This window comes from Mustela nigripes, chromosome 7, assembly GCF_022355385.1.
Source record: "Mustela nigripes isolate SB6536 chromosome 7, MUSNIG.SB6536, whole genome shotgun sequence".
In the NCBI taxonomy this organism is placed as follows: domain Eukaryota; kingdom Metazoa; phylum Chordata; class Mammalia; order Carnivora; family Mustelidae; genus Mustela; species Mustela nigripes.
The window spans coordinates 10,655,292-10,677,416 of NC_081563.1; the positions used below are offsets into that span (position 1 = coordinate 10,655,292).

At 43.0% G+C, this 22,125-nt stretch overlaps 1 protein-coding gene across 1 annotated transcript in view; it reads right to left on the reverse strand.

Moving 5' to 3' along the window:
• NBAS (NBAS subunit of NRZ tethering complex) overlaps positions 1-22,125 on the reverse strand; it is a 317,167-nt gene that overhangs the window by 18,364 nt on the left and 276,678 nt on the right. Inside the window, exons 48-50 of the mRNA XM_059405174.1 lie at positions 19,626-19,821; positions 6,371-6,510; positions 205-343 (exon numbers count right to left, since the gene is read on the reverse strand). Coding sequence (XP_059261157.1) covers positions 205-343; positions 6,371-6,510; positions 19,626-19,821 — 475 coding nt within the window. The remainder of the gene's footprint in view (positions 1-204; positions 344-6,370; positions 6,511-19,625; positions 19,822-22,125) is intronic.

The window sequence follows — 22,125 nt, forward strand, 5'->3', positions numbered from 1 at the left end:
AGAGCCTCCAACAGAGAGAAAACCTCCTCGAAGCACCCTCTCGGCATGGCTGTCCTTCGTTTGATCTCTTCCAAATTATGGGCCTTTGCCTCCTGATAACTTACGCTCAGTGTTCGTCAAGCCCAGTCGCTGACGCTGCTTCTCCTAGAGTTTGGATCAGGGAAGGGCTGCCCCCCAGAAAAACCACTGGAATTCTCCACTCACCTCTGCAGGGAGCATCTGCTTGGTGTTGTATAAAGAGCGGCAGATTTTCAAGATCTCATTCCCCAGTCCGTCCTTGTTCTCCGCTGCGCACCTGGTCAGCATCCTGGTCATCAGCCTCACCCACGGACTGCTGGTTATGCTGGTTCCGAGGGAGAAAAACACAAGAAACTGGGAATGAACGATTAATGTTGTAACAACTGGGACGCGAAATGTTAAGAAAGAAAAGAACTGCCACCTCGTGAAGTAAAATGCTTTTTGGCAAATGGCAGTCACAATCTAGAGGATGTGTTCCTTCAAGTCCCTCTTGCAGAAAAGAGAACATTTCCTGGAGAGAAAAGAGCTTGCTGGGGCATCACCAAGTATCCAGCAGTATGGAGGCGGCGGGCAGACCTTCAGAGCACAGCGGCCCGGAGGCTGGCGCTCCCACCGGGCTCACGGGCCGGCTCCCTGGCTTCCCACCTGGGTGTCTCTCAGCCCAGACAGTCAGTGCTGGGGAAGCCACTCAGCCTCTCTGGGCCTCAGGTTTCCTCACTCTGAGAAAGCAATTTAATATTTTCCTAAGAAAATCGCTTTATCGTGAATGATGTCTGTAACTGTGCCTTCTCAATAGCAGGCACATCTGAGCCTTTACCACCTAAATACTGGATTCCGCTGAGCCTAGGATTAGTATAAGAACTTCAGGGCCAGGGCCGGAGTGAGGCACAGCGAGGGCAGTGCACAGTGGAGGTCAGCCTGGGAGCACAGGCAAGCGGTACAGAGATCACACTGCGTCCTTCAGGCAGTCAGTCATTCTTTCTTTCTTTCTTTCTTTCCTTCTTTCTTTCTTTCTTTCTTTCTTTCTTTCTTTCTTTCTTTCTTTTTAAGATTTTATTTATTTATTTGTCAGAGAGAGAGAGAGTGAGCATGAGCAGGGAGGGGGCAGAGGGGGGAAGCAGGCTCCCCGTTGAGCGAGAAGCCTGATGCAGGGCTTGATCCCAGGACCCTGAGATCATGACCTGAGCTTAATGGACAGAGCCACCCAGGAGTCCCCAGTTTCCTTATTTCTAAAACATAAAAGCATACAAGTCTGCTTTTTGTTTCCCTTCTCTAGATGTCAGTACCTCGTGTTTCATACAAACTTCACAATTTACATTTCCAAAAACACGTTAAAGATACATTCATTCAATGGCCCTAGAAACAGGTTACCAATTTTGCTTATAGTGTTATTTAAAACAATTTTACTATTTGTAAGTCTGTTGTCTTAGCACAGCTCTAGATTCTAGACACTGAACACCTAAGGTGGTTCTTCCCTTCAAAGGACTTCATTCCTTGTCCCCTAAGAAAAATGTCAGGTGTAACAATGACAAAGGGACTGCCAGTACTAGCCTTTGGCAAAGCCTTTGTATCTCGGCTCAAACGAACACTGTGTGAGGACAAAGAATACTGCTTATTTCAAGGGACGAACAAAGCTCTGAGAGGGTCTGGAGGACTGGGGAGTCTTCTTACACTCAAGGACTCACCCTCTGCTTTTCTCTTGCACAGGCTGAATTCCACTCTCCTGGGTTTTCTCTAATGGGCCGCCTCAAGGCAGCGGAACCAGTGGCTGGCGAAACAGCGCCCCCAATGGGCCATGTGGCGTGGACATGAATTATCAAAATGTATTTTTCACCAGCCAGTTTTGATACACTGGATGAGAATTATAAGTCTCCCACAAGGATGGATCTATTATGCTTTCCATGTATTTTCTTCCAGGGGAATACAACCAAAAACCCACTGACACAAAAACAGACACACAGATCAATGGAACAGAACCCAGAACCCAGAAATGGACACTCAACTCTATAGTAATATTCAACAAAGCACACAAGAATGCCCAAAGGAAAAAGACAGTGTCTTCAACAAACAGTGTTGGGAAAATCGGACAGCCATGTACAGAATAATGAAACTGGACCACTTCCTTACACCACACACAAAAATAGGCTCAAAGTGGAGGGAAGACCTAAATGTGAGACAGGAATCCATCCAGTTCCTTGAGGAGAATACAGGCAGCAACCTCTTCGACCTCAGCCAAGCAACCTGTTGCTAGATATGTCTCCAAACACAAGGGAAACAAAGACACAAATGAACTATTGGAATTTCATCAAGATCAAAAGCTTTGGCACAGCAAAGGAAACAGTTGACAAAACCAAAAGACAACTGACAAAATGGGAGAAGACATTTGAGATGTCTTATCAGATAAATGGTTAGTATCCAAAATCTATAAAGAACTCACCAAACTCAACACCCAAAAACAAATAATCCAATCAATAAATGGGGAGAAGATATGAAGAGACATTTCTCCAAAGAAGACATACATCATAGCCAACAAACACATGAAAAAATGCCCATCATGAGGCATCAGGGAAATACAAATCAAACCCCCAGTGAGATACCACCTCACACCAGTCAGAATGACTAAAATTAAGTCAGGAAATGACAGATATTGGCAAGGATGCGGAGAAAGGGGAACCCTCCTACACTGTTGGTGGGAATGCAAGCTGGTGCAGCCACTCTGGAAAACAGCATGGAGGTGCCTCATAAAGTTGAAAATAGAGCTACCCTAGGACCCAGCAATCGCACTACTGGATATTTACCCTAAAGATACAAATGTAGTGATCCAAAGGGGCACTGGTACCCCAATATTTATAGCAGCAATGTCCACAACAGCCAACCTATGAGAAGAGCCTAGATGTCTGTCGAGAGATGAGTGGATAAAGGAGATGTGGTGTACACACAATGGAATATACTCGGCCAGCCAAAAAAAAAAAAAAAAACAAAAAAAAAAACTTGCCATTTGAAGTGAAATAAGTCACTCAGAGAAAGACAATTATCAAATGATCTCAAGTCATATGTGGAATTTAAGAAACAAAACAGAGGATCATGGGGGAAGAGAAGAAGAAGTAAAATAAGAGGAAATCAGACAGTGAGACAAAACACAAGAGAGAATCATAGGAAATGAAGGGAGGGCTGCGGGGGGGAGCAGGTGGGGGGGTAAAGGAGCGACGGACACCGAGGGCACGTGATGTGATGAGCCCCGTGTGTCTGTAAGACTGACGAATCACTGAGCTCTACCTCTGCAACTAAGAATACACTATATGTTAATTAATTGAATCTAAATAAAAAAAACTTTAAAAATTGAAACAAAATTTTAAATATTAATTCATTAACAACATAATGTATGACAGTCACGTAACTCACACTATTAAAATACCTATATTTTATAAAACAAAGCACACAAAACGAAAACACCCAAGTTGGCTCAGTAAATTAGCAGTCATTGTGGATCAAGCAAATTTCTTAGTTTTCAAGTTTACTGTGTTAGCTGGCGACATTCAGTCGTTGTCACACTCTACTTCCCTTCTTCCTGTCTTTCCCACTCTTTCTCCCCTCCCTCCCTTTAAGGGGTGTTACTCCGAAGTGCTGAAGTCATACACTGGGTCATCCACCAACCAAAAAAAGGTACTCAAAGTACTCTTAAGAACAGATTTGGGGGCGCCTGGTAGCTCACTCGATTGGGCGTCTGCCTCCAATTAGGGCGGTGATTCCAGGGTCCCAGGGAATCCACGGCTGCCCTGTTTGTTCTCCTCTCACTGTCAAATGAATAAATACAATCTTTAAAAAAAAAAAAACAACAACACAATCTTGAAAGTGTCCCATCATAGAGTCTCTTGTGATAAAACACCAATTTGGCCCAGGAAAAAGCCAAAACAGACGTTACCTGACCTACCCTCGGGTCCCCTCTGGGAGAGAGGTATGGCTGGTAGGAGGGGTAAGAGGACCAGTAATGGTTTGATTCTAATGAGTTAATAAAGGAGGTTTTTATTTATTTATTTTTAAAGATCTTATTTATTTGTCAGAGAGAGAGGGGGAGAGAGAGAGTACACAAGCAGGGGGAATGGCAGGCAGAGGGAGAAGCAGGCTCCCTGTTGAGTAAGGAGCCTGAAGTGGGACTCGATCCCAGGACCCTGGGACCATGACCTCAGCGGAAGGCAGACACTTAAATGACGGAGTCGCCCATGCATCCCTTAAAGGGGGTTTTTAAAACATAGGTTAGCAATTTACAAATTTCACTTTATACTGGCTTTCAAAGAACGTACCTCTAAAAACTAAAGTTTTTTAAATCTATAAATGTAATAAATGTTTAAAATGCAATAAATGTCTTAAGTGAGGTTGACTTTACTTATTGTGGGTAAGTGAGTGATTTGAAATGGTCACTGTTCTCAAAGTACAAGAAACCGTAAAACCACAGTAAACTAATAGACTGGGGGCAGTGTACTTTGATACTGAGAAATTCTCTTTAGACCAAGAGATCCATTTTGAGGGCACGAGGAAACCTACACCGCAACCCTAATCATCTGCTAAAAAAAGCAAAGCATTACTGACAATCTAATTAGTGGGCCATATCATACCGCACATGATCGTCACAGAGGAGCTGGTTAGAAACAGATTCTCAGGGGAGAGCTAGACTCAGCAAATCAAGCATGGGTGACTGTCTCTCTCTCTCTCTTTTTTTTTCTTTAAGATTTTATTTATTTACTTGTCAGAGAGAGATTGGGGGAGAGAGGCGGGGGGAATGAGAGTGAGAGCGAGAGCGTGCACATGCAGGGAAAGCTATAGGCAGGAGAACCAGGCTTCCCGCTGAGCAAGGAGCCTGATGTGGGACTCGATCCCAGGACCCAGGGATCATGATCTTAGCTGAAGGCAGCTGCTTAACCAACCAAGCCATGCAGGCGTTGCTGGGAGACCACTTTTAACAAGCCCCTGGGAGTCCCAGGGCAGCTCTGCCAAGACAGCCAGGACCAAATGGCAATGCTGCTTCAGTGCAGCACCCCATGGGGAACCGAAGGTTTTATGATGGGAAATCCTGTACTGCAGGGTTTCCAGCAGTGAAGGTAAGAATGTCACGTCGAAAGCTGCTTATCTGGGTGGCACACACGCCACAAATGACAGAGATCTCAGAAACGTTCTTCCCCCTTTCTACAGACACGTGGCTGGACCCAAAGCAAAGATGTCACTCTATACTAGAACAGTCTCATCCTAGGGTGAAGGGAAAGGGTCTTTGCTAGATGTTCTGGAGGAGTCCTTCAAAAACTGCTCGCAGGTGGATTTATCTCCAGGAACATCTCCTTCCCAGGCCAGGAGCAGTTCCCCGGCGCAGGCAGCCCGGTGCAGGCAGCCTGGTGCTGAGCGCGGGAGGAAAAGACTGGGCGAGGGGCAAGCAGGCGTCTGAAACAGGGCCACGGGGGCTTCTAGTTCTGGCCAGTGAGGAGCAGCAGTTCATGATGGAAGCATGTGTGCTCAGAGAAAAGCTGGCTACCTCTTCCGAAGGAAGCCTGGCCGGCAGCTCGAGGACTGCAGGACGGCGGAGCGCGGCCACCAGCGGCAGCTGTGAGCTCGGCAGGACACAGAGCGGGCTCGGTGTGAAGGGGGCCGGGCGTCGGGTACAGCATCGCCTCCTCCACTTACCAGCCGCAGGACCTTGAAGTCATTTACCTCTGTGTCTCCACTCCCTCCTCCTTCTGCCTTCTGGGGAGGCTTATACAGTGAACTGGTAATATATGTAAATTGCACATAACATTATGTGTCCTCAATAAATGCGAATTATCAATTTATTCCATACGGATTCTCAAGTTAGCACTGCAAGCTGTGTTAAAAGGGACTCGAAACATTTCCTGGTGAAAATACTAGAACACAATGATTTTGTCGCTATATAAATCAGATTTTTTAAAAAATATTTTTATTTGGGAGAAAGAGAGAGAACAAGTTGGGGGGAGGTAAAGTAGAGGGAGGGAGGGAGAGAGAGAGAGAGAGAGAGAGAGAGAGAAAGGCAGACTCCCCGCTGAGCAGGAAGCCAGAGGCCGGGCTTGGTCCCAGGACCCTGAGATCATGACCCGAACCGAAGTCAGACGCTTAACTGACTGAGCTACCCAGGCGCCCCTAAGTCAGATGTTATTACTAAGCACAGTCTGATATTTTTGAGTAAAATATTTGCATGTAGGGGCAAGGAGAAATGGAAAGAAAGTGCAATATTTCAAATAAACAGTTCTCCTTTCTGCTAAAGGCTGATTTTATGTATTTCTTTTGAAGGTACTGAATTTTTAAAACTAAAGAGCAGACAAAAGAGATGTAACTTTATGTTACCACTTACACAGAGTCCTGGCTCATAGGTGGCCAAGCTTGCAAGAGCAAAAGCAAGTGCTGAAACTCCGCCTCCTGGTGGCTGGACTCCAGGAGCTCCGTGAAGAGAGCGCGGCGGTTCTCTTCGTTCTCAATGTCAGCTATGTCTACCTGGAAGTGGAAATACACACTTGACCTTGGTGGCAGAGACTACTTCACTGGTTTACAGAGGAATTCACATTTGATGATTCTGATTAAACACTCTTGAAAATTTTTACCATGTGTTGAAAGGAGAGATTCACCCCACCATCCCAACCACCCCCCACCCCCCAAAATCTTTAAAAAGCTCTAAGCCTTACCCTTATGTTAAACAAATGTTTAGAACAAATTACAGTAAGGTTCTGAACGTTCTTTACAAAAATAAATTCAAACAAGTAGAGGACTGGCTTCTTGGTATTTAATAAGTGTTATGTTAAAATACAGAATTATTATATATGAAATTATAATAGTTCATCATACCTAACATTAGTCAAACTTTTTTCATTTAAGTTATCATAAATGCATTTCTACTTCTCATTTTAGGATGATTATTGCTAAGTTTTCACGTTGTCTAGACAATTTGTCTAATTTGAAATTTAAAGATTTGACTAAAGTGCATTTGTCATAGGATTTTTGTGACACATCAAAATCAAAAAAATATCCTTTTATTCCCATCTCCATTTTTTTTTTTTTAAAGATTTTATTTATTTATTTGACAGACAGAGACCACAAGTAGGCAGAGAGGCAGGCAGAGAGAGAGAGAGGAGGAGGAAGCAGGCTCCCCGCAGAGCAAAGAGCCCGATGCGGGGCTCCATCCCAGGAACCCTGGGATCATGACCTGAGCCGAGGCTTTAACCCACTGAGCCACCCAGGCGCCCCCTCATCTCCATTTCTAATGCAGAAGGAGTTCTGACCAAGTCAAGAACACAAATTCGTCCTCTCGTTGTGTAACTGAATGATACGCCCTTCACATCGAGACAGTCCTGAAACCAATCGCACCTTCAACATCTGCGGCTGACGGTTTTGCTATGCTAAATTAGAAAGCAGTTTTAATTATAAAAGTAAGCCAACAGCTGCTTTTCCTGTTCCCTAGTCTCTCTGAACATAGACTCTCTACATTTGGGTCCCTGAGACTCAGATGATGACAGATACCTTGAAAGGATACTGAGAACGGATGGTGACCTGCACATTTGTTAGTTTGCCTATACAAATGCATGTTTCCAAAGCATTTAATTTTGTGGTCATTTTGGCTCTAATCCAAAATAGCCACCTGAACAGGGTATAGCATGAATTCCCTATTTCCACAAGAGTTGATACGTACCATGAAATGACTGGTAACTACTATGGCAACCGGAGCTCACACGGCAACCCAACAGATCCTTCAAAGCCTGCCTGAAGCCCCATGTCACTCTCCACGGACTAGCCCCAGAGCATTTGTAGTCTTTTAAATCATTTCAGAATCCAGGAAGAGTTCACCCTTAAAATGGCTTTGGTTGGAGAACAGCACGGGTGTTATTAACCTCCCTTTACAGATGAGGAAACCGCCTTCTCTGTCTGCATAATGTGGCTGGCAAGCGGTAGAGCTGATACGTAATTATCATCAGATCAGGATGTTCTGGAACGAGAGGACTCAACAAGCCAGATGAGCTCTGAAGTATTTAAATGGGTGGTCTAATTGGGAGTTTAGCAATATATTCTTGCCTATTTATAAAGAAACGTTTAAAACAAAAAAAATCTCAAACTCAAGATGTCTACCTGTTTGGACCCGACCTCCCACTGCCAACTCCTCTCCAAGCTCCGGAGCCCCATGGCCATCACACACGCTTCCACCTCGGAAACTCTGGTCGGTTTTCTCTGCCTGGTACATTCTCTCTGCAGACATCGGTGGGGCTTGTTTGCTTATTTCCTTCAAATCTCTCAAACGTCACCTCATCGGAGAAGGCGCTGTGTAACTGCCCCCCTCAGGCTGCATTCCCATCCACCGTCAGTCTCTCACACCTCTGTTTATGTCCCTTCTTAGCACATAAAAGTATGTGAAGTGTGACATATTACATATCTTTTTGCTTACTCTCTTTCTCCTTCTATCACAGTGGACGCGCCTTGAAAAGAGACTTTCATTTGTTCACTGGTTTTTCCCTCCTCCTTAAAATAATGCCTGATGGACCGCAGATGCCCAGCACTTACTGAGTGTTTGAACAGATGGATAAACCAATGAATAAATGAAGACATTCCATCATTTATAAAATATCTTAGCCCAGAATGGTGATATTAAATATTCATGGAGTGGCCATAACTCCATGAATTTCTGAGCCAAATTCTTGGCTCTTTTGTTACTGAAGATGGATGTGAGGCTCATAAAGAAGATGCCACTGAGAAGGAAATCATTAAAAGAGACCCGGGGCGGGGTGGCGGGGGATATCGTTTATTGACATTATGCCTTGACCAATAATGCTTTACGGGTAGTTGCGTGATTTCAGTACAGTCCGGCTCTCAGTCTCTTTTCCCTCATCTGCTAAACGGACTCTAAGAATCCACCAAAGTCTCAGGATTTCTGAGGAGGTGACTGACAGCAGTGGGAAAGAGAGGTTGGTAAATGGCTGCTCTTTTCTGAGTTAAAATCCAAGTTTTTACAGTTTATTTGAAGAAAAGGTTTTGTGTTTTGAAAGTATTTAAAAACAACTGAATGGTAGGTCTGAAATGTTGTAAGCAGAGTCCATATACTCCACTTGCTATAATTAACTCCTGCAGAATGAAAGACAAGGGATTTCTCCTTTACGTGGACCGTGGAGTCCACCACGGGTTACTCGATGCCTACTAGGAAGCAGAAGAGATCAGAAAAAAGTGATTCTTGTTTTCAGTATCATTTGGGTTTCTTTCTTTTCAAAAACTAACAGCTTGTCAATTTTTAGGACATGAAGTGTATCCTAAGGGAGAGAAAGATCTTTAAAAAAAACTATCAATTAAACCTTCATATGTTTGTTTTTATATCAGTGTGCCAAAAAGTTTCCATTTTTAAAAATGTGTTTGGCTAGGAGATTCTTTGTATAACACCTTCTTCATGTGGACACAGAGTTATGAAAAGTGCGTTTTTGTCGCGGAACATTTCCCTCTCACATCATAAAGGGTTTCAAATGTTTACACTGTTCAGCTCTTGAGAAAGTGATTTTAAATTCTCTACCACTGTAGCTGCAAAAGCCTCACCCTCCATGAGAGAAGAAAATGGGCCTGAAAACGGACTTGAGTACATGTTTTTTAAAGCCTGAGAAAGAATATGCTTTGCTGGATAATCATTACATACTTTGATACACAAGTGTTAATCTAGAATTTGTGTCTACATGTTAAAATACCTAAATTTATCTAAATTCACCAAGATAATATAAGTTTGTCCTGTTCATCATTTCCTATAAGGTTTTAAAAATAATCTCAGGTAACCAAAACTCGAAGTGAATTTCGGCATAAAGAAAGACAAACACGGGATGCCTGGGTGGCACAGGCCATGATCCCAGGGTCCTGGGATTGAGTCCTGCGTCGGGCACCTTGCTCAGGGGGGAGGCTGCTTTCCCTCTGCCTCTGCCTTCCACTCTGCCTGCTTGTCCTCTCTGACAAATAAATAAAATCTTAAAAAAAAAAAAAAAAAAGGGGTCCAATTTCTTTAAAACAAACAAACAAAAAACATAAACATAAATTGATAAACAAAATGCCTCTGACCCTATTTTTCCCTATTCCTCCCTGCTAAGCACAATTATAAACTTTGGAATAACAAAAAAGACAACCAAAGGACTCCTAAAAGCTAACCTTTTAGGGACCACAGGACTGGAGGCACAACACCGGCACAGTGTCTGATATCCCCTCATCCAAGGGAAGGAGGATACTTAGACTCAGTATTTTCTGACTCCTGACCAAAAAATATAAGATAGTCCAGGTAAGATCATTTCTCATCAGAGTTCCAGAGGAATAGAGAGAAAAGGTAGAGTTTAAAGAGTGTTTCAAGAAATAACATTTTAAAGCTTCCCAAATTTGGTGGACGATAGTAACATACAGATTCAAAAAGCTGAGAAAACCCCAACCAGTGTAAACCCAAAGAAATCTGCACCCAGACACATCATAACTAAACACCTGAAATCTCAAGACAAAGAAAAATAATCTTAAAAGAGGCCAGAAAGAAAACAATACATTCCCTATAGAGAGAAGAGTGATTTTAGTAACAGGTTATTGTTTATCCGAAAGTACAGAGGTGAGAAAAAAAGTGGCAGAATATTTTTCAAGTGTTAAAAGAACTGTCAACTATAAATTCTATATATAGTAAAACTAACCTTTAGGATAAAAAGGGGTAACGAAAGCAGTCTCAGGTAAAGAAAACTAAAAGATAATCTGTTGCGAACAGCCTTCAACTTAAAGACTGGCTAAAGAAACTTCTTCAGACAGAAAGGACATGGGTCTTGGCCCAATATATTTTCATATCACAACTAGTAACATTATTCCTTCATGGTTACAAAAATTAATTCTAAATTGAAGAAAATCAGGATGTTATAAATCTGGCAACTTATCTGCAAAGAAATTAAAGAGGGAAGTATTATTTTGAGTCAATAAAAGTGAAAGCCATGGGTCTCAAAGGCTTACAGAAGGTGCAGAAGCATCAGATCGATATTAATACCATGGGAATTTAAATTCCCCAAAACATCTGAAAACAAGGTGCAGGCTGAACGCGAATGCAGACCGAGGAAAAAATCAGATTTTCTCTTTTCCAGAAAGTTTCACAGTTCTTATTAAAATACAGAGTGCTAGGACGCTCCAAGGCAAGGGTGAGGCGTATAGAGACCTGAACCATGTGCCTTAACAGCTACAAGAGGAAGTGACCATAGAACACAGTTTAGTGTTGAGGATAACTGAACAGCAGGTGGCTAGCAAGGGCTTCAACATACCTCCCCAAGGAGACCGTCAAATAATGATAAAGGGCACTTTGATCAAATACACAGCTTTCAAAACAGTGCTGATAAAGTCAGAGTAACAGGGAAAGACATATACTATGGAGACATTGCTGGACCTTTCTGAGGCTTACCGGCCTCTTCTGTAAGACGAAGAGTATAGTATATACTATATATAGTATATATAGTATAGTATAGTTGTGATTATTAAATAAGAGAATGTGGCTAAGGGAGCTAGCCTAGTGACTGGCAGACGGGAAGATGTAATAGGTGACAGGGATTCTTTAAGTGACAGCTACATATAAAAAAGTGGAGAGCTGGGTGTGTGCTGTGAGTTCTAATAAGAATCGGGTCTCTAGATTAGACAGGAAAAAAAAAGCATATGAAGAAATGTGGCTGTTTTAGGATAATGGGAGCATGGGTTAATGTGCATCTCTTGTTAAAATCTCATTTATTTGTATAAGACAGGATTTGGAATGGCTCCACAGTATGCCTGCTAGAGATGAGTGAAAATAATCAGCCATTTCGCACAAGTTCATCTTCAAGTTTTGTGTGATTCTACCCTTTTCTCCTGTGAAAGAGAAAGTAATCTATGCCGCTGTCTCCTGCCCAGTCCGTGGGGGCGGTGGTGGGAGGGATCGGTTAGTGATGATCCCAGACACTTCTAACTAAACATCATAGGATTTTAAAGGGCAAAATTCAAGTGTGACTCAAACATGAAGATATCTCTTTCCCCTTTGTCTCTGGAAACGATGCTTCTGTCCTCACTGAATTAGGTGACTTTAGCCCTTGCTGTAAGTCCATTTGTCGAGTAGCTGCAGCCTCCTTATTGGAGAGTCGCTGTCCTTGAGAAAGTGGACGGAGTCACCTATTCTCCGGCGAAAACAGCTTTGCCCTGAAATGTCTCTGTGGCCGCTGAACGTGAACGTGGCCTCCCTAAACCGAGGCCTCGTCCTGAAATCTCCATCTTCCCAGAGCACCGACACTGTGGCTTGTTTTCCTTCAGACATTCGTGAGTATGAAACACATATTAATGCACATCAACACACTTCATGAATGGGAAATAATTACCATCAGGTAGAGGATCATTCTCGATGTGGTAATATTCATCACCATATTCCTACCTTCACGGGAGTTGATGAGCTGTTACACTGCCTCTATGATTTATGCAATTTTGGGGGTAAACCTGAAATTCTTTCCAAACAAAAAGCCAAAAGTAAAACACAGAAGAAAAGGCACCTCCAGCTGCATCATACATAGCCTCAGCACTCTCCAACATCCAAACGCTCAAATGCTTCCTGCCTCTTCTCCTGTCGTCCTTCGACTTTTCTCACTGCTCCTTAAAAGGAACGCAGAGACAGCACTGCTCGGGGAGAGGTTAGCACGACTGGCGAGGCTGCTGAGGTTCTCATACCTCTGGGCGCAAGGCCCTGGATATGATTCTCCTTTGAGAGAGAGCCCAAGTGGGTCCTGAGCTGACCCGACCCTGGGATAAGAGCCCGGGGATGGAGCAGTCACCCAGTGGCACATACTAAACCCAAGTGTGCGTCCCAGGAAGGGGTCACTGTGACCTACGACGTTTATAAGGCTATGAAGAAAGTCTGCCCAGTGAAGCGGGTAAGCAAAGCCTTTTATCTCAGCACAAAGACCCCGAGCCCCAGAAGTGTTGTTTAGGTATAAAACGCAGCCCTGAACTTAGTGTCCTTCTCAACAGAACAGGTTTGTTCTCTGCTTTTTCCTAGCGCCACTTCGTCCTCAGCAACTTAGGCAAACATCAGAGGGACCCCAAATGTGTTTCTTGTCCCCGCCATGTCTAAGCAGTCCCCCAGGCCCCTGGCAGTAACCCCTTCAGCTTTCTTTACCCTCCTCTATCTTCATAGCTGGTACCAAGTTCAAGGCCAAATTCAGGCCACTTGACCACTGCCACTGACTGGCACCCCTCCTGCCCACTGTCCATGCAGAGGTCAGAGAGCTTTTCCTAAAGCATATCTGATCACATTGCTTCTCAGGCATCCCTCTCCCGGGGGGGCTTAGCACTGTCAAGGTGAACCCGTGCAGGACACTGGAAGTAGTCTAGCCTGCTTCTTTCCAGTCTCATCTCTTGCCTTCAATCAAGGCTCACCTCCTGGGAGCAGGCTTTCCTCACTGCCTCCGAACACAGATGGCTGTGTGCACTCCCTTGAACCCTACGCACTGTGTAGCCATCTCCATAGCATCTGCAGAGAATTTGCTTCTTTGCTTCTGTATCTATGTGCTCCACTGGATCGGAGTCCCCACACCAGTAGGGCCCATTTACCTGGACTGAAGCTGGAGATTTACATGCACTATCCCATAGTGACATCCAAGGTCAAGGAGCGAGCAAGTGGTAAGTAACAGTGGGAGCCGAATGCAGTTCTGTGTGACGAGCCCAAACACTTCACTGCTAATGGCCTGGTCTCTTTGTCTAGTCCCAGAGTATGGCACGGGGATGGTGCATAATCTGTGCTTGGAGACTTACTAGGCCCGTCATTCTTCAGAATGTTCTGGGCAGCACTGAACACGCACCGTGCTCTATATGGAGACAGTGAAAAAAGCTAAGAGATGAAGCAGTGCTTTCTGTTTTTTGAATCAAACTCCTCATTCCTCATGCCCAGTCATAGTCGATCCAGGCAATGGCACAGCAGAGAGAGGAGAAGGTGAGCAGAGCACGCTCTACGTAGTTCAAGGCTACCCAAACATTAGTGCTGAGTATCTTTCCCTGGCAGGTGGGAAGGAGTGCAGTATAGGGCCAAGAACACAGTCTTTGGGATCAGACGGGATTTGAACTCCAGTTCTATCGCTCACGAGCTGGGCGACCTCAACAGGTTATGTGACCTCATCTCAACCAGAGAATGGTAATGACTTGGCAAGGCTGTTCTAAAGATTACATGTGGTCAACGTGCACTTCATACCCAATCCATGGTCCCCCTCTTCCCCCCATGATAACTAGGACAAGAGCGAATATCTTTAAAGGGAAAAAACCCTTATTCCTAAAAGAGGGGCCTTCCAAGGTTTCCAAATATTTGCAGAACCCAGTAACACAAGTGCTCTCTCAATTTTAATATATTTTAGGAGAAAAGCTCTATTATCATCAAGCTCTATTAGAACATTTCAGACCTCTTGCTTATGTCTGACAAACATGCTTGCTTGTGACTCATTTGCTTCCATTTGAGAAGCAACTGGCTGGTCAGAAATCACTGTCAGCAGAGGACAGCAAATTAGTACAAAACAGCAACAACAACCTAGAAGCACCAGGCCACTCTGCAAGGAAAGCTCTTCATTATTCCAAGCAAATCATTTTTGCTTGCATATAAGGAGGAAACAGCATGGTCTAATCCTTCCCCATTGTGGGAAGAACAGCAAATTGAAACTCAGGGGGCCTGGCCTTGCATTTCAAAGGTGACCTTAGATAAGTTTTAAAAAATTTTAATATTCATTTATTCAACAACTATTTACTGAGAATATCTGTATGCTCCCTGCTCTCATGTTATTTATATTCTAGTGGAAGAAGAAAGACATCTTATAATGGACAGAAGGACAGGCAGGGAGAATTTAGCAGACAGTGATGGTTATAAGAAAATTAAAGACATTATGATATAGATTGTGACTAAGGACCTACTTTAGGATACAGCCACTTTAGAAATGGTGACATTTAAGCTAAAATCAGAGGAAGTAACTTCTTTCTGGACATCGTGTCCTCTTCTAGAAAATGTGACTATGGAATTGTCAGGCTTTTGAAAGCCTCCTCTGGTTCCAGGAATCAGTTTCAACAGTTATTAAAGATATATTATGTGTGTGGATAATTTCTATGTGTGGGGATATATGTGTGTAGGCATGTATATTTTTAACATCAACTACTACCCTATGCTTGATTAAGCAGATCATTTATAGCAGTGAGTCTTAGCTTTGAAGACATTTAAGGTAACAGTAAATTCCTTGTAAGAAATTAAGTCTAGCTTTGCATATTGAACCTGTCCTACAGTTCATTTTCTGAGCTCTGATAAAGAAGTATGTCTTTTGTTAATGTTTTGGCAAATGAAACTAAACTGGCCTCTAAGCAGAAGAGTTAAATATGTACTTGCTTGTTTCAAAGTAAGCAAAATGCAGGAATTTGTAATAAGATTAGAAGTTTTCTCAAACTAGGGCACCTGTGGCTCAGTTCGTTACTAGTCCAACTCTTGATCTCAGCTCAGGTTTTGATCTCAGGGCTGTGAGTTTGAGCCCTCCTCGCTGGGCTCCATGCTCAATGCTTATTTCCATGCTTAAAAATAATGATAGTAAGTATTCTTAAACTAATTTTTTCTGGTGATCACTTGTAACTACAGATCTGGACGGATTGAAATTTAAAGGGTGCAACTCTAAGTCACATGTCTTATTTTATACACAAACAGAAAAAACAATAAGGTGAAGGGGTATGGAATTTTTTGAGGAAACATCGGTATTTTGGCCATATTTTTCATGCACCAGTTAACTAGAAAATTACAAAACCTGAAAAACTCAGATAAATGGTACCCAGGGAATGAACACCACACATTCATCCTTCCCCACCACACGTTCTCTCCCTCCCTCCACGCCAGGGCACGGAATGGGGAATAGGCAGGAAGGCCTTTCAAGCAGTTGAAAAATGAGGGCCTCTGAATTTTTAATTCTGTTAACTAATCATGAGAAAACTAGAAATCGCTGTCTCTCTGCAAACCAGTGAGGGAGCAGGCTCCACAGACTCGGTGTGGAATTTTGCAGGAGCTGGCTGGTTTCCCAGCAACACATTGATTTGTGGGGCCACTACTTTGGGCACCTTGAGGATAATTAAATATTAAGTCCCTCTTTGATGTATGCAAAGTCTGCCTAAGAGGATTACCAGCCACACCAAAGGTAGCAGTCCTACATTTTCTGGTAATTGAACATTGCAATATCATTATCTATTCTTATCTTTGCTCGGTAAGAATCTGCCTCTACCCTGAATATTACCTTTGAGAATGAAGAAAGGGATAGAGAACAGAGAATATGTGAGCCCATGCAGCCAATATTTTGGGGTCTTCTAGGTGTCTGGGAGAGAGAGAGACGAGGAAGACTTTAGTGTGTGTGTGGATGCAGTGACAGCGAGCAAACCGTGCTCTCCCTCCTCCAGCCCGAGATTCCACTTTGCACACCAAGTAGACAAGGCTCACAGTTCTGGAATCTTCTCTTAGGCAGTAAAGCAAAAGAGGAGGGAGGGTGGCCAAGACCTATGCTTACAAAGGATTTGTCCACCAGGCCCTGATCTTTCTACTGCTCTAGCGAAAGGTAAGAACAATAGTGGAGATGACCTCCAACGTAAACTCTGGGCACAGTTCTGTAACATTCTAGAACCTATTTCCATTGGGAAGACACAAGTTTTCTGCGTTCATTTTCCATGTGGCGAATGGTTATTTACAGCTATAGGCAGAGTTTCCTGACCAAATTCACACGCCTTCCAAAACAGATTAAGATCGGCCACGCCAGGCTGACACAGAATACTTCATTTTTACGGGAGGAGGAGGAGACACTCACTGACTTAATGTATTTGGGGAGGAAGACTACAGATGAACGGCATAACTCAGCCACGAGGGTCGTTGCTGTATTCCCTTTACTATGTACCTGAAGAAACTCAGCTCGCTGGCTTCCGAGAACAGAGAAACTGCTCTTCTCCAAGGACAAAGGGAAAGGGGGCGAAAGTAAGAAGAGTAAGGGGGCGTGAGGTGAACTTTACTTGAGTCAGAGATGTTGGGAGAGGTGTTTTCTAAGGGCCCAAAAAAGCAGTAACACGAGGATCTACACTCAGAAGAAGAGAAGCCAGGCTGTGCTCAAACAGTCCAGTCAGTTTGGAAAAATATACAGGAAAGGAATCCTAACAAAGGCTAAGCTCCCTTAGATCCTGTTTTTGGAAAAAGTGTCTCTATAAAAGAAATTGAAATCTCAGAAATACCCAGAAGTTACTGGAATCCTACAAACGTTGGAAATTGTTCTTTGGGTAACTGGAAAGTGAAGGAAAGCTTAAAGAAGAAATAGTGGTTATGCTCAGACTCTTTCTGAAGCATTTTGCCCCAAATATCAAAGTGTCTGCTCTACTGTTTCAACATGACAGAGAAGATAGATGTTTTCCCCATTCCCTGGCTCCCACCGTGTTCCGTAATATTGCTGGGACAGAGCCTGGTCATAACATGCAGCGAGGCTCCGACCAGGAAAAACGGCCTCATTGTCCCCCTCCGGCTCCAGCCTTCAAGGAAGAGGAAACGGAGCATGGTTGAGAACTTGGAAACTGGCGCTTCTGTCAGGCGTTTCTGAGGGGCGCCTGGGTGGCTCAGTGGATTAAAGCCTCTGCCTTCGGCTCAGGTCATGTTCCCAGGGCCCTGGGACTGAGCCCCGCATCAGCCTCTTTGCTCAGCAGGGAGCCTGCTTCCTCCTTTCTCTCTGCCTACTTGTGATCTCTGTCTGTCAAATAAATAATAATAAATAAAATTGTAATAGTAAAAATCTTAATAAATCTTAATAATAATAAATAAAATCTTAAAAGAAAAGAGAAGCACCTGAGAGTAGGAGTTCATTTGTCTCAGAAGGAGTCATAATCCAAGGTCTCATGTGGCAAAAATAATATGACCTAATTCTGAGCTTACTTACCTCGGAGACACTACGTGAATCTTCCTGTCCAGCAAACCTCTAACATCGACCACACCAGGGACCTGGACTCTAATTCATCGTCTACCGCATTTGTGTCCACAGACTGCTCTTTAAGAAGACTGTTAGTAATCTCTCTCTCTTTTTTTTTAAGATTTTATTTATTTACTTGACAGGCAGAGATCACAAGTAGGCAGAGAGGAAGGCAGAGAGAGAGGAGGAAGCAGGCTCTCGGCTGAGCAGAGAGCCCGATGCGGGGCTCAATCCCACGACCCTGAGATCATGACCTGAGTCGAAGGCAGAGGCTTTAACCCACTGAGCCACCCAGGTGCCCCTGTTAGTGAACTCTTAATGTAATTCAAGGCACAATGTTGAGATTAAATATGCTGGTAAGGTCATGGGGCTTCAGAAAGAGTATTATTCAGAGACTAGTGACTTCTATAGGTTGCAATCCATTTCAGCAATTTGGCAAGATTACAGAACCTCTGATAAGTCCATCTTTTCCACATATCCAATTCTCTAACTCTAAAGACAGAGAATTACCTCTTTCTCTCACATAGGGAAATAAGAATATATAAGAATATTATTTAGGAAGATGTTCTGAGATGAGTCTCAAGGTATTCTCAATATCTGATTCATTGTTAAAAGAAAAAATTCATTGTTCTTTCAATGCAGTAATAAGGACATAAATATTAATTAAAGGGCAAAACTTTAAAATTAGAAGGTAAATCGAGTTACAGTCAGACTTCCAGGAAATTCTCTCACAGAGTAGATTATATGGGAAGTTTTATTGCATTGGTATATGGTCTACCCTTCAGGCTAAGGCACTCAACTGAGGTGAGGATTCCTACATCCTATGTCTTTTCAGATGCATCCATTCAGAGTTCAACCAAATATCAATGGGCACCCTATTTCTTTGATTTAGGAATCAGCATTCTCATTTCCTCAATCAACAAGTATCTGAGCTCAGAGTATGCGCACGGCACACTTAGGGGAATTCAAAAGACAGTAATACAATCCAGGGCTTCTGAGTTTCCACAGCAGTGGGGAGACAAGACTTTAATAGTAATGATAATGATAGTAACAATAATGATACACAATATGTAATTAAAGCTCAAATGTGTGGAATTCAAAGTTAAGTGTGAAATGGTCAGGGGAGGTTCCAGAGAGAAGACGAACTGAGTGAAGCGTCTTGAAGGCTGGGATGGAGAAACTGAGATCTTGTGTGTGTGCTGCATTGTCGCTCTAGGTACAGAAGAGAGAGAAGGGCACCTGCCTGCCTGCCTGGGCAGAGTATGAAAAAAATGAATGAGCTAAACCGCACACTGCGTTTCCCTTTCCAAACGCACTTCTGCAGGGACCGGGAGAGCTGCGGGAATTAACTCGTACAGTGATGAATCCTGACTACATCCTATGAAGAGAAAAATGATCCACACATGGGGGGTGAACGAGACACCACCTCTGGTGTGCACGCCTCTTCAAACCGACGGAAAACTCCAAACCAGCTTTGTTGTGCATATTTAACTCCTAAACAGCTGGACTGAGAACACAGGGGACAAGTGACATCCTGAACTGATTATGCACTGGCGTGTCATCCAAAGTAATAAAGAAATAACCTCCGATGATTTTTAACAGAGAAAACATTTGATAACCAGTCGGATGCTCCCTTACCTGTCTCTGGGGCCAAGTGGCTTTGAGAATGGCTTCTGTTCTAAAGAACACAAGGAGCTTGCCATCCTCCTCCGTCAGGTTGAAGGACTGTCCCAAAATCTGCAGCACCTGAATGCGAGGTCTCACAGGCCAGGCGTCGTCAGCACAGAAGGGCCGCAGCCACTCCAGCAGGTCCTCGGAGGAAACCAAGTCTTCTCTGAAGGACAAAATCAAGGGTTAGATAGAAACTCATTAAGTCTTAAAAAAAAGAAAAATCCCAGTAACCAAATGCAGTGATTAACCCAAAGCCTTGTTTGTTGGGTGCCACTGTTGTGTTTTTTTTTTTTTTTCTATTAAGATAAATTTAGGTTTTATTTTTAATTTTTTTTAAGATTTTATTTATTTATTTGACAGACCGAGATCACAAGTAGGCAGAGGCAGGCAGAGAGAAAGTAGGAAGCAGGCTCCCCACTAAGCAGAAAGCCTGATGCGGGGCTCTATCCCAGGACCCTGGGATCATGACCTGAGCCGAAGGCAGAGGTTTTAACCCACTGAGCCATCCAGGCGCCCCGATAAATTTGGGTTTTAAATGGCACAAAGCAACCATACGAGGTATTTTTAAAACTATGTAAGATGAATGTAATTTTTAAGCAGTATCACACTGAGTTGCATGAAGCAGGTGGAAAATAATCAATATATTCTTTGTTACTCTGTGTCTTAGACAAAGTGTAATAAGAAGTATGGTTTATTTCTGTTACTGATACACAGAGAGCCAGGCATCATTCTGAGTTTTATATAAACTATTACTAGTTGACAGTAACTATGCAAAGTAGATATTACAGATTCTGTTTTATTTTAAAATTTTTTTCTAGTTGTAGAAATAACATATAACATTGTGTAAGTTTAAGATGCATAACTTAATGATCTGATATACGTATATGTTGTGGAATGGTTACTAATAAGATTAGTTAACACCCATTGCCTGACATCATTACATTTTTTCCCTTGAGATTAGAATTTTTAAGATCTACTCTCTTCGTAACCTTCAAATAGATAATATTATTAATATTGTTAGCCCTTATGCTGTACATGTAAATTTCTTTTTATAGATGAGGACATGGGTTTCAAAGAAGGAATAGGGCATGCTCACAGATATCTAGAACAGTGCAATACAAGCTCCAAGCGCATGTTCCTTCTACCACTATACTCTGACAGAATTTCCATATGGGGTTAGAGCATCTGGCTTTATATTACCCTAAAGATAAAATATGAATGCATGTTTATTAAAAGTACTGTGAAGTCTAAAAAGCTACAGAGAAAGAAATATTTGTGCAACTTTCTATCCAGTTATAGAATCTCTTCCCTTGTAATCCCAAATGGGCCATCTCAGGAGAGCAACTGGTTTGATGATGATGTCAATGAATTACTACCGATTATTATTAAGAGGTCTCATACAGATACCTCACTTGCACAAGGCTCTGGGGAGCAGTGATAAAGCCCTGAATCACATAGGTTTTGCTGTAAACACAACCTTATGAGGATTCCGGCAATAAATCACCTGCACCAAGTCCCAAATTCTATGACCTAACAAGACTACAGGAAATTCTGAAAGATTCGACAATTACCATTGAGTGTTTCTGTTAGTACGCATTCTATAATATACTTGTCAATACAACTTCATGGAAATTCCAATTAAAAAGATAACTCATGGGGTGCCTGGGTGGCTCAGTGGGTTAAAGCCTCTGCCTTCGGCTCAGGTCATGATCCCAGTGTCCTGGGATCGAGCCCATTGGGCTCCCTGCTCAGCAGGAGGCCTGCTTCCTCCTCTCTCTCTGCCTGCCTCTCTGCCTACTTGTGATCTCTGTTTGTCAAATAAATAAAATCTTAAAAAGAAAAGATAATTTATTATTTGTATTTCAGAATAAAAGAAATGGTTAAACACCATGGCTAACTGGCTCAAGCATTTTCTCAACCTACGACATCGTTTCTTAGCTTTACCTAGTGTCCTTGCTATGGGTCCAAATTGGCAAACCTGGGGTACCAGAAAAGGAGAGCACCCCCAGGATCTCCTGGAAATCTCTGCGGCAAGTAGCCAGACAATGTCAGGCAGAGGACAAGTGTTTTGGGGGAATGGGCTGGAAATGTGAACCCTGGCCCCATATAAAAATCATGGATGTCACCATCCCCATTTTATAGTAAAGTAGACAAAGGTCCTATAAGTGGGTCTCTTGGAGTCTGTGAAACAAAGATAACGTACACGAAGTACTTCACCACAATACACGGCGCAGGGGAAGTTCTTAATAAATAGTCACCATCAGTCGCACAGTGATCATTATGGTTCTTATTGGTATTACCCAAACACCAGTTTGTGCTTGATACAGGGATGAAAATCACAGCATTCCTGCCTTCGAGGAAATGGTAACAGTGCAGGAAGATTTTTAAAGTGACTGTTATTCAAATTACTAATTATGTAAATATGAATGATCATTTTGGAGAAGCAGTGAGTAGAAGAGGGAAGGCT